Source organism: Mastigoproctus giganteus, chromosome 1, assembly GCF_048544385.1.
Source record: "Mastigoproctus giganteus isolate SK-2022 chromosome 1, ASM4854438v1, whole genome shotgun sequence".
NCBI classification, from domain to species: domain Eukaryota; kingdom Metazoa; phylum Arthropoda; class Arachnida; order Uropygi; family Thelyphonidae; genus Mastigoproctus; species Mastigoproctus giganteus.
Window position 1 is genome coordinate 192,863,254 of NC_143575.1, and position 18,262 is coordinate 192,881,515.

General features: G+C 38.5%; 1 protein-coding gene across 1 annotated transcript in view; it reads right to left on the bottom strand.

The window, feature by feature from the left end:
* LOC150091396 (uncharacterized) overlaps positions 1–18,262 on the bottom strand; it is a 104,007-nt gene that overhangs the window by 50,082 nt on the left and 35,663 nt on the right. The window contains exon 2 of the mRNA XM_090383651.1: positions 7,869–8,047. Within this exon, the coding sequence (XP_090239777.1) occupies positions 7,869–8,047 (179 nt within the window). The remainder of the gene's footprint in view (positions 1–7,868; positions 8,048–18,262) is intronic.

Sequence of the window (18,262 nt, forward strand, 5' to 3'; positions counted from 1 at the left end):
ATCCATGTGTTTCTCTTCTTATCTAACAGTAAGATTCACAATATAATTCGTTCCATTTTTCGCTGTGTCGTTCTCAGCTTCTCTTCCATTCTTTTGGTGAGTGTCCAAGTTTCACTTCCATAAATCATGGTGGGGAGTATACATTGGTTCATTATTTTATGTTTCAGACAAACTGGGATATTGCTCCTCAGTACGTGACTATATTTCCTGAATGCTATCCATCCAAAATTTATTCTTCACTTGACTTCCAGCCATTTATCATTATTGCAGCTAATAACTTGTCTCAGATAAGTATATGACTCCACCTTTTCAATTACTGATCCTTCAATGATTATATCCCTTACTGTGGCATATTTGTTCATCATTACTTTTGTTTCAGCCATATTCATCTTTAGTCCAAAATCCTTACAACTTTGCATAACTGATTAAGATTTTCCTCTAATTCTTTGGGATCGTGGCTTATGACCACAATGTCATCTGCAAATCGTAAATGGTTTAGGTACTCTCCATTCACATTAATTCTGGTCGCAGAAAGGAGTCAATCTTCTGAAAGCTTCCTCAAGGGCAGCAGTAAACAACTTCAGCGATATTGTGTCTCCTTGTCATGTGTTACTGTTTATCAAAATTTATAATTGACAAATACAATAACTGATTTTCCTCTTTCAGAGATAAATGTTTACTTCTGAAAGTTCCCCACATGCCATTAATGTTTCACTAATGTACTTTTTTGTTGCATTTCTAAATGAATGAGATAATGAGAACTGAATATCTTTTGGATGAGTCCCTGTTGTTTATAAAAATGTAATAGTCTAAAATGAGTGAATACATTGCAGAAGGAGAACACAACAGCTCAGTGATCCATGTTTTGAAAAAAAAGTGCCCAAAGTTTGCTTATTTCCATGAAATTTTTATATGAAAATGCTTGAAATCTTAACTTAGATACAGCAATTACCCACTGCAGCTGCAGCCTAGTTATATCCGTGCTTGTCATGCACATAACACACACACACGATTTTGGCAGTCAGTACAGGCTGACTCTGTCTGAAAATCTTGCATGCAGTAATGGTAGGCTTGTAACAATATGTAAGGCATCATGGGAAATCCTTTAAATGTAGCATACAAAACAGAACCGTGTGACTAAAGATGAAAGGTGATTGTTTACCTCGTTATACCTAATCCTCATTTTCAGTGCTATTCTGAGTGCATAAAGAGGGTTTCTGAATCTGGATGAATACTAGTGCCCTCATTTCTATTAGCAGTGCGTCTACTAGTCTCACAATCTATCCCAATATTGATGAAATATGTAAATAGTTCCAAAAAAGACCATCCTGCTTATAATGCTCTTTAGGGCTAGTCCCCTAAAAAGCAGTATAACAGGAGTTTACTGTACAGGAAAAAAATAGGGCATCAGAAGCACTGTATCAATATTAATTTTATTTTGTTGTCCAGACATAGCTTCAAGCCAAAGGCACTGTTAGGTATGGGAAGCAGCAGCAACAACAATGTGAAAAGTCTAAGTTGACATGAATTTCTTGTTAAAAATAATCTGTGCCTGCCAAATCAAAGTTCAGCATCATGGATAGCTATGGAATAATCCTTCAACCAATCTTCTAGGTATTACTCAAAATCTACCACATAATTCAGGCAGGAAATTTTATAAATAGTAATTTCACATTTTAGGTTTAGGATGGCATCTTCACTGCTCAATATAAATTACTATGTTTCTGTCCAGGAAGTCGCAAGTATAAAATATCATAAATACACTGCATCTTGGGGAGATGCATCTCTAAATCTGGACAGTAAGGCAAATATGCCGTGTGGGCTTGCATGAAAGTTTGGCTATTACCTGTAGCTATATTAAATTCTTGTACTAAAATATTATTGAGAATTTAATCTCTCAATAATTTGAAAGGAATCCACATCGACTAAGATTGCATCTAATCTTCTAACTCCAACTCTGCCCAGCTGCATTGCTATAGTGTATCCCAGCCCCAAGCATAAAAAGAACCACTATTTGTGTACTGGCCTATGCACATTGGTTTACAATATGAAGTTGTTAAGTGTGCAGATATTCTTTGGCAGCAGGCACATCCAAAAATGTCAGGGCCTGATTCACTTTTTTTTCAACAGTAAATTTAATTAAGAATTGAGACATTGGAAAAAGGACACCATTAATTCAGGGGATAACCACAAAAATATTGCCATATAATGTTCCCAGGGTTTTCTATGATAATGTGAGTTACGCAACATAACATTCTCAAAGTCTCCAATAGCCAGCTAGACGATACTGATTCTGTGCTCACAGGAGATTCCACAGACAACTTATAATTTGAAGATGCAATTTGTTATCATATATAAACAAAGAGCTCATCAAATACATCTGTAAGCCTTTCATAACGTATTTAAAGTTTAATACTGTTGTAGTGGCAATTTGGAACTCTTTAAAATCCAGGACTCTCAGATACTGAGGAGTGCACCTAGTAGTTCAGCAGTTTTAGAAGAGCCCATTTCACTAACCATCAAGCACAAATAACTGAACTTATTTACATCTGTAAACATTCTTAATGATCTTGTCTTCATCCCCCCCCATTTTTGAGGCAAGCAGGTTTTATCCATGCAGGTATAAAGTACACGGATAATACAATGGTCTTAATTCTCACAGAAAATGAACTTTCCTTTGTAGCAAGTTGCCTTGAAATTGCACTATTTTCAGGAATGGGATATACGTAAATAGAAAGTGTGCAAGAATATTTGCCGATGATATTGAGGCACTGTTAGGTGGGTGGGAAAACTGACAGCTTGGGGGGTTCACAGTAGCCGCAGACAGAAGCGAAAGTGATTCTTGCACTGCTTCTATTAGAATTAGCAGCAGCCTGGAAAGGTGCTGGATGGTTTCAAAGATAGCTGGGAGTCATCACGGAACAAGAAAAATACATGGGCTGTGTTAGGGCAACTAAGAGTAAGAACAGGTGCACGTATACTTGAGCGTTGGCTGTATCTTCCGGGAGGCGTGATAAGCTCGCTTCCACACCCAACCCGATGTCAGTGATCGGTGGGTGCTTTGGAAGGACGGCAAATGTCATGCCAAGGGTCAATAAGTTTATTTGTTCTGCAGATAACTGCTTGCTGCTTAGGTTCAGTACAAAATCTTGTTAGCTTTGCACACAGATGCAAAGCTAACAAGATTTATACCGAAAGGGTTTCGGTACAAACAACCGTTTTCTAATGAGCGTATGGGACGTGCCTGTCGGAACTTCGGCTTCAAGATTCTGCGCATATGGACTGGCTGCCTCCATCATGACATACAACGTGCTTCAGCGAGCAAAGCATGCCTACTAGCCGACCTTAAGGCTTTGATTCCCGATCCGGTCTACACGAATGTTATCAATACTTTATGTTACCAGGCCGTCAGAGAATCAGATTGTTATTGTGCCCGACAGAAACGTAAGTTCAATACTTGATTTAATGAATCCCAACAATTTCGTCGCCAGCATAATACCCCTCTCAAAAATTGTACAGACTTTGTACTGAACCTAAGCAGCAAGCAGTTATCTGCAGAACAAATAAGCTTATTGACCCTTGGCATGACATTTGCCGTCCTTCCAAAGCACCCACCGATCACCGACATCACCTTGGGTGTGGAAGCGAGCTTATCACGCCTCCTGGAAGATATAGCCAACACTATCCGGTTGAAGACTGCAGCAGTTCTACACCATGCTCGCCCCGTCACTTCAAACCTCAGCCGTATGCAGATTTCTACCCTCAAGACACTGAAACAGGATTCGTCCATCGTCATCCTACCGGCAGACAAAGGCCGTCGTACGGTTGTAATGAACCACACTGATTACATGGCGAAAGCCTTACTGCTTTTACGAGACACTTCTGTCTACAAACCCTTAGCCGTTAACCCCAACAGAGCTTTGGAACAATGGGAGTCAGAGGTGAATATCCTCATCAACAGCTGGCTGAAACGAAAAAAAAAATCACACAGTCAACCCGTAATCACCTCCGTGCCTCCGGGTGTCAGATCCCACGGTTTTACGGCCTGCCGAAGGTGCACAAAGAAGACACACCACTAAGACCAATTGTATCCTGCTGTGGATCACCTACTTACGAGCTGTCCAAGTTTGTCTCGAGACTTCTTTCTCCTCTAGTTGGCAAGACCACCTACACCGTCTCCAACAGTGTTGAGTTCATAGAAAGGATCCACTCTATATCCATCTCACAGGATCAAGTCATGGCTTCGTTCGATGTAATATCACTATTTACCTCCATCCCAGTGGAACATGCCATCTCTTGTGCAAAACAACTCTTGGACAACGATGAAACCTTTAGCGACAGAACTAGGCTGACGCCTGATGACATTTCCGCCGCCCTCAGACTGTGCTTAACAGGGGGTGCAATCATGTTTAATGACTCAATCTACCAGCAGATACATGGCACAGCCATGGGTTCCTCTGTCAGCTCTGTCACAGCAAACATCGTGATGGAGGAGTTAGAGGGACGTGTGTTTACACACGCGCCAGATCACATCGCCTTTTGGTGTCGCTACGTAGATGATGTGTTCGTTGTCATCCCTAGAGACTCAGGTCAATGACTCCTAACCCACCTCAACTCACTATCGCCCTTCATAAAGTTTACGATTGAGCTGGAGTCGAACAACTCTATACCATACGTAGATACACTTGTCCGGCGCGAAGACACATGCTTGAAGACGACAGTTTATCGCAAACCTATGTGTGCTGGCCAATTTACCAACTTCCGGTCAGCACACACGCGGGGCCACCTCCTCTCCACTGCCCGAACCTTGCTAACTCGTGCCTGGACACACTCCAGCTCCGCAGATGAGAAACGTAAAGAGATCACCAGAGTCAAAGTAGACCTTACGAAGTGTGGCTATCCCATCGACGTCCTTGACAGGTGTGATCTACAGGCACGCGACAACGTGACGACCAACAGTGACGAGTCATCCACGAGGGCATTTATCCTATACTACCCCAACCTGTCACAACAGATCGGTAGAATCCTAAAATCATATGGGATAAAATGCATCCAACTCCCAGGCAAGAAACTGCGTTCTCTTATATCCAACGTAAAAACACCCGTCCCCACTCTCTTCTACAGAGTGGTTTGGTCTATCGCATCTCTTGCAGTGACTGCACCAGCTGCTACTTTGGAGAGACTGGACGTCGACTCGAGAAACGTCTCTCAGAACATAAAAGGGTGATCTGTTTCGCAGATGTAGAACACTCAGCTATCGCCGAGCATGTCTGGACAACCCGCCACGACATCGACCCACACCGCGATGTTGTGGTTGTGGACAGGTCCCACCATTACCTAAAGCGCACTGGTTGGAATCGTTAAATATAAAATGCTCGGATGCCTCTTTGAACAGGAACAGTGGTTGCCAAGTTAACCCCATCACAGAGGCAGTAATTCTATCCATAGACAAACGCTGGCCACGTCACCACCATATGTCACAGCCACAAACATCAACAAACAAATTAACCACGCGCCTCACGCACCATCCTGGCAGTGCACATCTCTATTCCAACTGCCATTCATGTATTCAATCTGAAGAAGGCTGCCTCCCAGCCGAAAGCTTATTAATTGTAATTATGTTTAGTTTGCTCTGAGAAACAAAATAAATTTTCATAATGAATCCAGAGCACGTAGGCCTTTTTTCTATAGAAATTCTTTATTTTTTATATTAAAAAATATTACACAACATAAACACGTTGATATAATGGAAGTGACATACTGCAATTGTTTTCATTGATATCCATAACTGGATAGCACTGACCATGTGAAGCATTTGTTGTTAAGTTCTGAACAGTTCTGAATTATTCAGTAGATTGTGATTTATTAATTATACTAATCATATTATATTTTTCTAATTTGAAGGTAATAGTTGGAGGATGAACTCCAAAGGAATAAAAAGAAAGGCATTAAAAGAAAAACTTGATGTCATAAAAATGGCAGAATGAAATCTCTCTCTCTCTCTCTCGCACACAAGTTGAGTTGGCAAAAAAACTTAATATGGCAGTTTCTACAGTAAATGGAATTATGTCATGTTGAACTCAAATTCCCTTAATGTTTCACGTAAAGTTAAAAGGAGATGAAATAGAAAATATGAAGATGTGGAGAAGGCATTAGTGGTTTGGTTCAAGCAGATATCTGCTGCAAATGTTCCAGTTAATGGTAATTTGTTGAGAGAGAAGTCCACTCCAAGCCTATCAGCACTGAAATTGCTGATAGGCTTGGAGTGGACTTCATTCCTTCTAATGGGTGGATTGATAGATTTATGAAAAAATATGGTTTAGTTTACAGAGTAATGTATTATTTTTTTTATTATATTATTTGCAGTGTTGTTTTTATTATATATATTTTTTTATTATATTTGCAAACTATTATTTCTAGTGTGAATATGTTATAAGTTCATTAATGGAGAAAAAGGAAACTACAAGTTTTGATCAAACAATATAGAAAGTGTGATATTTTTAATGTTGAGAAATTAGGAGTCTTTTACAACCTACTTCCTAATAAGACTAATGCACTCAAAGAACAGAATTGCCATGGTAGTAAACCGAGTAGGGAGAGAATTACAGAAGAGTGGAGGCTAATACCATTGCTTTTGATAGGAAAACCCAAGAAAAGAATAGAAAAATTCTTTTATTTGTCAATAACTGCCTTGCTCATCAGTCAAACAATGAACACTTAAACAATGTCCATGTGGAGTTCTTCCCAGGGGATTCTACGTCAGTTGTGCAACCAATGGACCAGAGCGATTGTTTTAAAGATGCATTTTCTTAAGTACTAGTACTTTGTACATAAATTGCTTACCCTTGTAAAACTGAATGGAAAAACTGAAGTCAAAAATTTCTTTGTTAGATGCAATATATTATTTAGCGGCATCATGGGATACAGGGAGGCCTACTGTTATAATTAATTCCTTTAAAAAGGCTGGGTTCTATAATGATATAGAAACAAGAAAATGTTGATAGTGTTGCAAGTGATGAAGAACAGGAAGATATTCCTTTTGACAAATGAGATTTCCTACAGAGTAATTTGGGATTCACAGTAAATTTTTATTATCATGTTGATGTAGACAATGATGTTATCATATGTGACAAAGTATTGAAGACATTTGTAATGAAAATCAAAACAACTAATAACAAGTCTGAACAAGATGAGCCTGCTGTACCAACATTCTGCGATGCAATGATTGGCTTCTCTCCACTGCAGCAATTCATTCATAGTGTGGCTAATGGTCCTGAGTCAGTTTTGAAATGTGTCAGGGAAATTTATTTTTTCTATACGAAGCTCTCCCCAAAATATTTGAAGCAGTCTTCTCTGGATAGCTACTTGAAAAAATTATGAAAAATTTAGTTTTTTTTGTACTACTTGTAATTATTGTAATTGATTTTTATCATTCTCATTACCTTTCTTCTCATTACATCCTTTTTATAATTTTGAAATCTTATTAAATCATGACTAATAAATATTGTTTGCATTAAATGACAATAAATTCTGAAATAGTACTTAAAAATCATTTTTATTTGTGTAGTTAATATTTCACACCTTTAGGTGATTTTCCCTTTAAGAAGTTTTCCCTCATAAGATGTTCTAAACCTCCACTCCCTTGAAAAACTTATTAATAGGGTTCCACTGTATATATATTTGTATGGTTCCAATTCAACTTACCAGCCATTTCCCAAGAATGCATTACTTGCATTAGTTAGAGAAAGGGTGCTTCCACTTACACTCCTGTTAACCATTCTAAACCAGTTAAGTCATTACAGCAAAGTAGTGAAAACTTTGATTATATATTTGTGTGTTTTTCATAAGATTAATTTCACACATCTTACCTGCTGCCAACAGGTGAAACTTCTGTTTTTGTTTCCTGTGGTTCAACTTTTCTCTTACATGTAAGGAGTCGGCCTCGTCTATTCTGTCTGTAATCTCGTCTTGGTAATGGCAGTACAGTCTTGTAGTAGAGCTGAAGGAGACCAACTTTACCTGACTGGTCTTCAACATTTACATGTCTCTAAAGAAACAAGAATTACTTTCAGAGCAGCAGGAATAAGAAATTATTAATTTAGAAAAATTTCAAAAGTAGAACTAGTAATTGCATAGGACTATTTAGTAAAAAAGTTACAGAAGTAAACTGAATATTCGTGCATAGTTTACTTGAAGAATGAAAGACAATTTCATTTAATTATCCTAATAAGTTACTGTTATAAAATTCACAATAAAGTGCTTACATACATTATTTTCATTTTAAAGTGAAGCTCTTAAGCACATTTTATAAATTACAGTAAATCCTCATTCCAATGGACCTGAATTTAACTTGACTTTGGAAATAAGACAACATCCACTGGACAAGGTTTTTGCTATATAGGATCTATTAACATAACTCAGTGTGATAGCATTTGCCATCAGCTAAAATATTTTCAAAATAAAACAGAGTATTTAGATTTTTCTCACCATCACCTTCTGTCAGCCTGATCACACTGAATAAGTTTAGTCAGTTTTCACTGCTACTATAGGATGGCAAAATTTGAAGTGCCACTAATTAATGGAGTATTTGTAATGAAGTACAGTATATTACAACATTTAATATATATTTTTTAATTTCATAGTTTACTTTTACCTGATAATTTCAGTAACTTCAGGATGCAGAATTTGAATAAGTTGATTATACTGTATACAGAAAGGAGAGACATGATGGGAATGGGACACACTTCTAGTTAAAAAGCACACTCTAAAACATAACAACCATTAAACAGTGTGACACAGAGTCTGTCTAGTGTGGGACAAACACTGGGAAAACAAATAAGAGCAGGAGTATGTTATAGGCCAAATGAGTGGGAAGAGTATAAAAAACAGACAGAGTGAGGGTAGTAAATCAGAATGTCTTACAAGATTTTTGGGAATGTAATGTGGATTTTAAAACTTTCTGGTTGTTGATTGGAATTTGTGTGATTAGTCGCTCACTCAGAAGCAAAACATTTCTGGAATTATTGGATGACTGTTTTCTATATTAACATTAGAGAGACAACTAGAGAAAGGAACAATACCACTGATTCCAGTATGCCAGTTTACATTTTAAGAAACATTCTTTGATGCTTAGTATTAGTAGTAATCAATGACAAATGATGCAAGAAAGCAAGCTTACACATCAGATCGTACCCAGATCTCATTGCTTTTTGATGCAGCGGATCAAAACTCCTTCAATTGCAGGCTGAGTTATTGTTGGTGTGGGTTTCAGTGAGCAGATAAGCGATACCTTGCATTTGTCAATGTTAAACTTCAATTGCCATCTCATCTCATCTGCCTAATTTTTTTCTAAATCTTGTTGCAGCAACATACCTTCATAACTGTCATTAACGACCCTGTCAACCTTTCTATCATCTGAAAACATTAAGCCCAGTATACCCCATCAATAAATTAATAAATACAGATGATAACAATGGGTCCAGCACCGAACCCAGTGGGTTATTTTGGTTTTTAGGAGCATTGGCAACTAAGGCCATATTGCTTTGGGAATATGCGGTGGTCATTAATTGACCTTACCGCATCCTCCGTATTTGGTGGTGACGGGCTCGAACCCCGGTCTAATCAAGAAGCGTGTGCTACGCACTGCTGCTCCTTCCCACCTGGCTACGGAGGCGCCCGGAACCCAGTGGGAATCCACCAATGACATTAGTCCACAAAAAGCAGTGTTCACTGATTACCACTCTCTGTCTTCTCCCACTTCCTTTATCCATAGCAGCAACTTGCCCTTAATGCCACACTGCTACAATTTGTACAGCAGTCTTTTATATGCAACAGTATCAAAAGCTTTCCTGAAATTTAAGTTTTATGATATAAAAATTATTTTCTTTTGCATCCAGTTCCTCTGTCACTGCATCATAGTACCCAATCAAACTGGTCAGACAAGGTCTCCCCTTAACACACTCCTGCTGTGACTGATGTATAACTGAACTCCTGTCCTAGCTGGTCCCACATTGCTTCTTTAGACAGTGACTCCTTTATTTTCCCTGGAACAGAAGTTAAGCCAACAAGTTTGTAATTACTGATGTCACCCTTTGATCCCTCTGTGAACTGGGGATACATCTGCACATCTGCAGTACTCCCTGAATTCAAAGATGTTCTCATACATATGGCTAAGGGGTTTGATTACCCTCCTCTGCTGCCTCCCTTAATATAATTGGATAGATCCCATCCAGCCCAAATGCTTCTCCCCCCCCCCTTTTTTGTTTAACTTCAATCTCTCTTCAACTTTCCTCTCAGTTATCACAAAATCATTTGGCTCCCTGTTAGAGTTTGATAAACTTTTAGCATCCTCCTACCCAAAGAATTTCTCATGTGTGAATGTAGATGCAAAATACCTATTCAGCCTGTAGGCAATCTGAGCAGGATCATCAACAGTAGAACCATTGATATCAAGTGGATCAATATGATTAACACTTCCTTCTATTGTTCATAAAAGTAAAGAAGTCTACTGATTTTCTTGGAATTCTTTGCCAGAGACTTCTTGCAATCTGCCTTGGCTTGCATAACCTCCTTTGCAACTTGACTGCAGACTAGTTTATATCTATGTTAGGCTTCTGTCACCTGGTAATTTATATACATCCTATGCATTGTTTTCCTCAGCCATGTGTCTCAACAGTTCATCTGATATCCACTTTGGTCTAAGCTTCATAATGTATTTCTTATTTGGTATGAAAAGCTGAGTAGCATCTATGATTATTTCCCTGAATACTTCCCATTTAGAATTTGTTGTTGGTAACATCAGTTGGTTCAACTGTACAGAACTTACAACTGTAGTCTCCTTTACAAAAGCAAAAACCATTCCCCTTACCCTTGACGATAGTTACAGTTTTAAGTAAATCCCACATCAAAACACTATCACTGCCACCTAGCTGCAGATTCTTAATGCATGAAGAATCGCTACTGATAATCAGATCAAGAGTATTGCTATCTCTAACATGCTACTTCAGAAAACGGCAGTCATCCAATAAATTTACAAGTTCTCGCTAGTGTGTGAGTGACCAACACACAAGTTTCAGACAACATCTGCAAAGTTAAAATCCCCCATTATAAAACATTTTGATTTAATGGCCCCCTATATATCCTGTAGAGTTTGTTGTACCATCAGTCATTTGGCCTGTAACCCACTCCTATTCTCATTTTTGTTTTCCCAGTGCTTGTGTCACACTAAACCGACTCAGCATTGCACTGCCCACCCATGTCAACTGAATGCACTGCCTTAGATTTTATATGCTTCTTAATTAAAAGTATAACCCCTCCCCACCCCGTCTGTCTTTTCTCTATACATTGTACTCCCCATATTCAAAATCTGCATCCTTTATATGAGTGACACCATATCTCTGATATTCCCACAATGTCTACATTTCATGACTTGAAATGCAGACATTGTGGGATATCCTTTTTGCCCTTCAAATTCATCATATTTACTCATTGAAATCCTTGGCACCTCACTTTTCCAGAAACTGCACGTTACAAAAGAAGCGGTGCAAGAATTACTTTCACTTCTGCCTGTGGCTATTGTTAATCTATTGGTCTGTGTATTTTCCCCTAAGCCAGCAGTTTTCCGACTCACCTAACACTGCCTCAATAGCTTCACAGCAAATATTCTTGCACCCTTTCTATTTAAGGGCATCCCATTCCTGTATTAGCATTAGTAGAGGCATTTGATGCAAGAAAGCAAGCTTATGTAGCATCAGCCAAAAAAAAAAAAAAAAAACACACTTCCACTTCACCCCTCTGTTCGTTCAAAATACCTGTCCAGCTGAGCCTTAAACTTATTTAGGCAATCAATCTCCACCACAAGGGATGGAAGTCTGTTCCACCAACCAACGACCCGCTGGCTAAAGGCAAATTTCTGCACGTCTATCCTACATCTGTCTTTCCTCAATTTGAATTTATGCCCTCTCAGGTGATTTTCCTGAGCTAGAGGAAGAATCCCATCAGCATTGAGCATGCTTAAACCATTCAAGGCTTTATACACCTCTATCAGATCACCTCGCTGGTGCCTAGTCTCCAGACACTGTAATTTGCAAAACTTAAGCCTTTCTTCGTAAGAGCACCCCTTTGTTCCATTCACTAATCTTGTTGCCCTTCTCTGTACTCGTTCCAGCAGCTCTACATCCTTCTTGAAATGAGGCCTCCAGACCTGTATACAGTACTCTAGGTGTGGCCTGACCATTGCCTTATACAATGGAATAATCACCTCCTTATCCCTGCTGGAAAAATTCCTGTATATCATTGACAATACTCCATGAGCTACTCTTGCAGCCCGTCTGCACTGCTCAGAGAACTTCATATCTGCCTGCACAACCACCCCCAAGTCCCTTTCATTCTCTACCACTGTCAGTGTAGTACCACAGAGTGGATACGTTGCTCTGGGGTTGCTGTTTCCCATGTGTAGTACTTTACATTTGTCAATGTTGAACTTCATTTGCCACCTCTCAGCCCATCTGCTCAACCTTTCCAGATCCTGTTGCAGCAGCATAGTGTCAGTAGTGTCCTTGACAACCCTGCCAACCTTTGTATCGTCTGCAAACTTGGACATTAAGCCCGATATACCATCATCAATATCATTTATAAATACAGAAAACAATAATGGACCCAACACCGAGCCCTGAGGGACTCCACTAATAACATCAGTCCACGATGAGCAGTGTCCATTGATTACCACTCTCTGTATTCTCCCCCTCAACCACCCCTTTATCCATAGCAGCAATTTGCCTCCAATGTCACACTGCTCCAATTTGCGTAGCAGTCTTCCATGTGCAACAGTATCAAAAGCCTTTCTAAGATCCAAGTATATAATATCAAAGTTATTCCCTGCATCCAATTCTTTTGTGACTGCATCATAGTATCCAATCAAGTTGGTCAGGCAAGACTTCCCCTTAACAAAACCATGCTGTGTCTGAGCTATAACTGAAGTCTTGTCTAAATGATCCTGCAGTGCTTCTTTAACCAGTGCCTCCATTAATTTTCCTGGAACAGAAGTTAAGCTCACAGGTCTATAATTACTTGTCAGCCTTTGATCCTCCTTTGTGAATTGGGGTCACATTTGCACATTTCCAGTCTATGGGTACCTCCCTTGAGTCCAAGGAAGCTCTCATAATTATGGCTAAGGGTTTGCTTACTTCCTTTGCTGCCTCCTTTAATATAACTGGATAGATCCCATCCACCCCGGGTGCCTTTCTTGTGTTTATCTTCAACAGTTTCTCCTCCACTTTACTCCCAGTTATTTCAAGATTCTGTAGCTTACTGCTAGAGTTGAATATACCTCTGGCATTCCCCTCGCTGAATAACTCCTCATGCGTGAATGTCGATGCAAAATATTCATTTAGTGTGTTAGCTACCTGAGCAGGATCATCAACACTTGACCCATCAATATCAAGTGGACCAATCTGATTCATCCCCTTCCTTCTAGAGTTTACATAAGTAAAGAACTCTTTGCTGTTTTTCTTTGCATCCCTTGCCAAGGATTTCTCGTAATCTGCCTTCGCCTGCCTAACCTCCTTTGTAACTTGGTTGCATATCAACTTGTATCTATCATAGGCTTCTGTGTCATGTGTTAATTTGTATGTATCCCATGCATTTTTCTTCTCTGCCATATGCCTCATTAGTTCATCTGACATCCATTTTGGCCTAAACCCTGAACAATATTTCTTAGTTGGTATGTAAAGCCTAGTAGCTTCCAAGATAAGTTCTTTGAATGCTTCCCATTTTGAATTTGCTGTTGGTAACATCATCAGTTGGTCCTACTGTATAGAATTTAAATACTGTCTCAGTCCATCGTAGTCGCCTTTACGGAAGCAATAACCCTTCCCTTTACCCCTAATGGTAGTTACCTCTTTGAGTAAATCCCACTTCAGCACACTGTGATCACTGCCACCTAGTGGTTCCTTTATCTGCAGATTCTTAATGCATGAAGAATCACTGCTGATAATCAAATCAAGAGTATTACTCCCTCTAGTTGCCTCCCGAACATGCTGATGTAGAAAACAATCATCCAATAAATCCACAAAAGCCCTGCTAGTGTGTGAGTAACCAGCCCCCAAATTCCAGTCAATATCTGGGAAATTAAAATCTCCCATTATAAGACTAATGGGATGCAGTCTCTCCTGTTAACAAGCACAGACCACACTAGGAAAAATTCTACCCCATGAGCCTTGCATAACATCTCCAGGGGTGAATTGATCGATAAGGCTCTCGTCATACCCTCCTATCATGTCTTGGCAGAATTGCAGGTACTTTCAAATTTAACCCTAATTCGTGACTTTTTTTCTCAACATTTCTCTGTGCTTGTTAAGTAGGTCCTCAGATCTCCTATATCATTAATCTTTATCAACCTTTATGTCTTCAAAGGATAATATCTGCTCTACAATGTCATCAACTTTTGCCTCTGGCAGACATATCCTAGTCCTATTCCACCTATCCTTTTTGCACAATATATTTCCCTGACAACAGAGTCACTGACAATAGCTACCTCCTGTGGGATCAGCACATTCTGCTTGGGGGTTTGCCACTGTGTTGCTAATGTGCAAGTTCTGGTGTTGAGGTGAGCAGCTGAGAGCTTGGTGGGTACTCCCAACTTAATTCCTTTGGGGCATCCACCCTGTTCTTCATTTTTGAATGGGAGTTTTGGTCAAACTCCCATTCAAGCTCAAATTAGGTGCCAATTCAGAAGGCTGAATTGGCACCTAATATCCTCACACTCTCTACATCGAATACTATGAAAACACCCTCCTTGTTGTATCATGTATGTTCCAAAAAGGTGCACAAACAGCACATCTCATCAGGCTGTGATTCATGGGAGAACCATCTCCCTTCCAACCTCCCACTGAGCCACAGCACTCTTTTGAGCCTGTTGCTTTGCTGATCTAGTCTGGTGCATGATTTCCATTTAAATTCAATGTAATGCTAATAAGCAAGAGTAAGAGTTTACCGCTTTGAGCAGGTAGTTCTATTAATCATATAACACTTCAGCCTGACTCAATCAAAGAATGCAAGTGTAAAACATCTCTTTTGTGCATTTGCAGTGCAAAAACTAAGTCATGTGTCACTGATGAATTCATTCACTTATTGAAACATTTTATGAATGTTAGTGGGGGGGGGGGGTTCAAAAGTTGACGCAAGCAACTATAGAGCTGTTAGTTTAACATGTGTTTCAGGGAAAATAATAGAATCACGGGTTAAAGAAGAATTGCAGGATCATCTAGACAAGACTGCAGTAATAGTTAAAACACAGCATGAGTTTGTTAAAGAGAGGTCTTGTCTGACCAATTTGATTGGATACTATGATGTGGTCACAAAGGAACTGAATGCCAAAAATAATTTTGATATCATATACTTGGATTTCGGGAAAGCTTTTGATACTGTTGCACATGGAAGACTGCTATACAAATTGGAGAGGTATGGGGTTGTTGTTGTTATTTGGTTTTTAGGAGCATTAGCAACTAAGGCCATATTGCTCCAGGGATATACAGTGGTCATTCCCTGACCTTTCCGCGTCCTCCGTATTTGGTGGTCACGGGCTCGAACCCTGGTTTAATCAAGAAGCGTGTGTAACGCAATGCTGCTCCTGCCACCTGGCTACGGAGGCGCCAGGCATTAAGGGTAAGTTGCTACAATGGATAAAGGGATGGTTGAGTGGGAGACAACAGAAAGTGGTAATAATGGACACTTCTCTTTGTGGACAATTTTTTTTTTTTTTTTTGTTAGTTGTTCGCACATCGGCTTCTGTGGCCATAATGCACCTCCCAAGGTTTTTGCATTTTTACTCTGATCCCAGCTCGAGGCGGGATTCGAACCTGCGACCTTTATGTTGCCAGGCATTGTGGACAAATGTTATTAGTGGAGTTCCCCAGGGTTCGGTGTTGGGCCCATTGTTGTTTTGTATATTTATCAATGATATTGATGAAGGTATATCAGGTTTAATGTCCAAGTTTGCAGATGATACAAAGGTTGGCAGGGTTGTTAACGACAGTATGCTACTCCAACTGAATTTAGATAAGTTGGGCAAATGGGCTGAGAAGTGGCAACTGAAGTTTCACATTGACAAATGAAAGTATTGCATATGGATAGCAATAACCGAAGAGAAACATACCAACCTGGTTGTTAAATTTTTAACAACCAGCTCGCTAAAAAAAAAAACAAGACCAAGAATATGTTTTCATTAATTTGAAAAATGTTTTCATTGATTTGTACTTATATTCAATTGTCCCTTTGGTCTTTGGCTTTCTCTTTAAACTTCCATTGCTATCATGAAATCTGACAAGAACCACTTGAACATATATATTTTATTTATGTTTCTTTAAATTTAAAAATGAAATCAATTTCTTCATGTACCTTTGCTCACCAATATTCTGTAAATGGTTATGCAGTATTTTCTGTTTTCATTACAATATAGTATGAATTATGAGATATTAAATTTTTGTTTGGCATTTAACAGACACCCACGTGAGCAAAAGTGTCTACCTTTCTTCTCGGCAACTCCCATTTCCACATGGCATCAGTTAGACACCAGTGACAAGTTCTAATCTTGCAATAGAGCTTTGATTTCGCTGGCTAAATACAAACAGCTAGCAAAAATACATTCATTCACATTGTCTGCCAGATGATATGTGTATGCCTGGGTTTCAAAGTGGGAACAGCAAGTGACCTTAAATTCAAAAAAATACGATAACTTTCATTATTATTACTGACTTCTCTCATTTATTTTGGTCAATATTTTTTAATTGCATTTAGCAAATCATAATTAATAGATTACCATTTTCAATTCATTGAAAAGCTAAAAATAATTTTTTTATAATTAATATATATATATATATATATATATATATATATATAAAAAAAAAAAAACATCATACAGATGCCTCGAAAGTGTCCTTGTTAAAATTGAGGGCGCAAGTGGAAGGTTAATTATACACAAATCCAACTTCATCAGAAGACTGAGCACTAACATTTTCCATAAATGAGTCAACAAAGAACACTATATTTTTTCTATTTAAAATCATCATTGTAAAGATACATGGAATGTTTACTATACAGATCACAAGTGCATGTCTCTTATTTCAATAAAAATATTTTTTTTCGCATCTCTAAAAAAAAAAAAAAAAAAATCATAGTCCATCTGCTAAAATTAATCAATAAGTGGACATACTATTTAAATCTACAATAATACATGAAGAACTATGTGCAAACTGCCACTTACTGGTATATCCTGCTTCTCTCTCTTTTTTTTTTTTAGCAATTTTTCAACACTTGTTTCAGCACAACAGTTTTTCCTACCTTAATTTCTCAATTTTCAGCAATCTTTCCTTTTGATCCATCTTATCATTGTGTTAAAATCCAAAAGAAAGATACATAACTGTTTTCACATTAGAATTGTTTGTTTTACATCCATTTTCACACATAATCAGCAAACTCCCGTTTGTGTTTTTTTAAATATTATGTTTATCTTTTTCCCTTCAATATTTCCTCTCTGCTAGCATAAGTGCTTCACATGGCTATTCACTATTGTGTTGCAAATTATAACATGCAACGCAATAGTGAATAACCAAATTAAATAAAATTTAATTCACACATAATTAAAAATAAAATAAAACCCAGTGAATTAAATAAAATTTAATTCTAGGTAACACGAAGTTTGTGTTTTTATAATAAACTACACCCTCCCCCAAAAAAACAGGGTTTGTTGATAATAACTTACACATGTCCCATATCTATAACTTTTAGTCCCAAAGATCATGTGGCACCATATTTTCAAGGTTGTTGTTGTTTTGGTTTTTAGGAGCATTAGCAACTAAGGCCATATTGCTCCGGGATATGCGGTGGTCATTCCCTGACCTTTCTGCATCCTCCATATTTGGTGGTGACGGGCTCGAACCCCGGTCTAATCAAGAAGCGTGTGCTATGCACTGCTGCTCCTTCCCACCTGGCTACGGAGGCGCCCTTATATTTTCAAGGACACAGAGCAGTTTCATAAAAGGGAAAAATGTTGCTTAACTATCCTGGTTATCTATACAGAGACTTCAGGAGCTCTACAATGGATTTTGTTAGACCCAATTCCTCACTAAGTTCTCTAATTATTGCTGATTAGGGAAATGTAGCACTTTATTGAATAAGCTTCTGAAGTTTATACCCAATTATCTGGTTCAACAAATTCATCAGAACACTCTTTCTAGACAATGGATTGTAATACAGGAGAACTTTA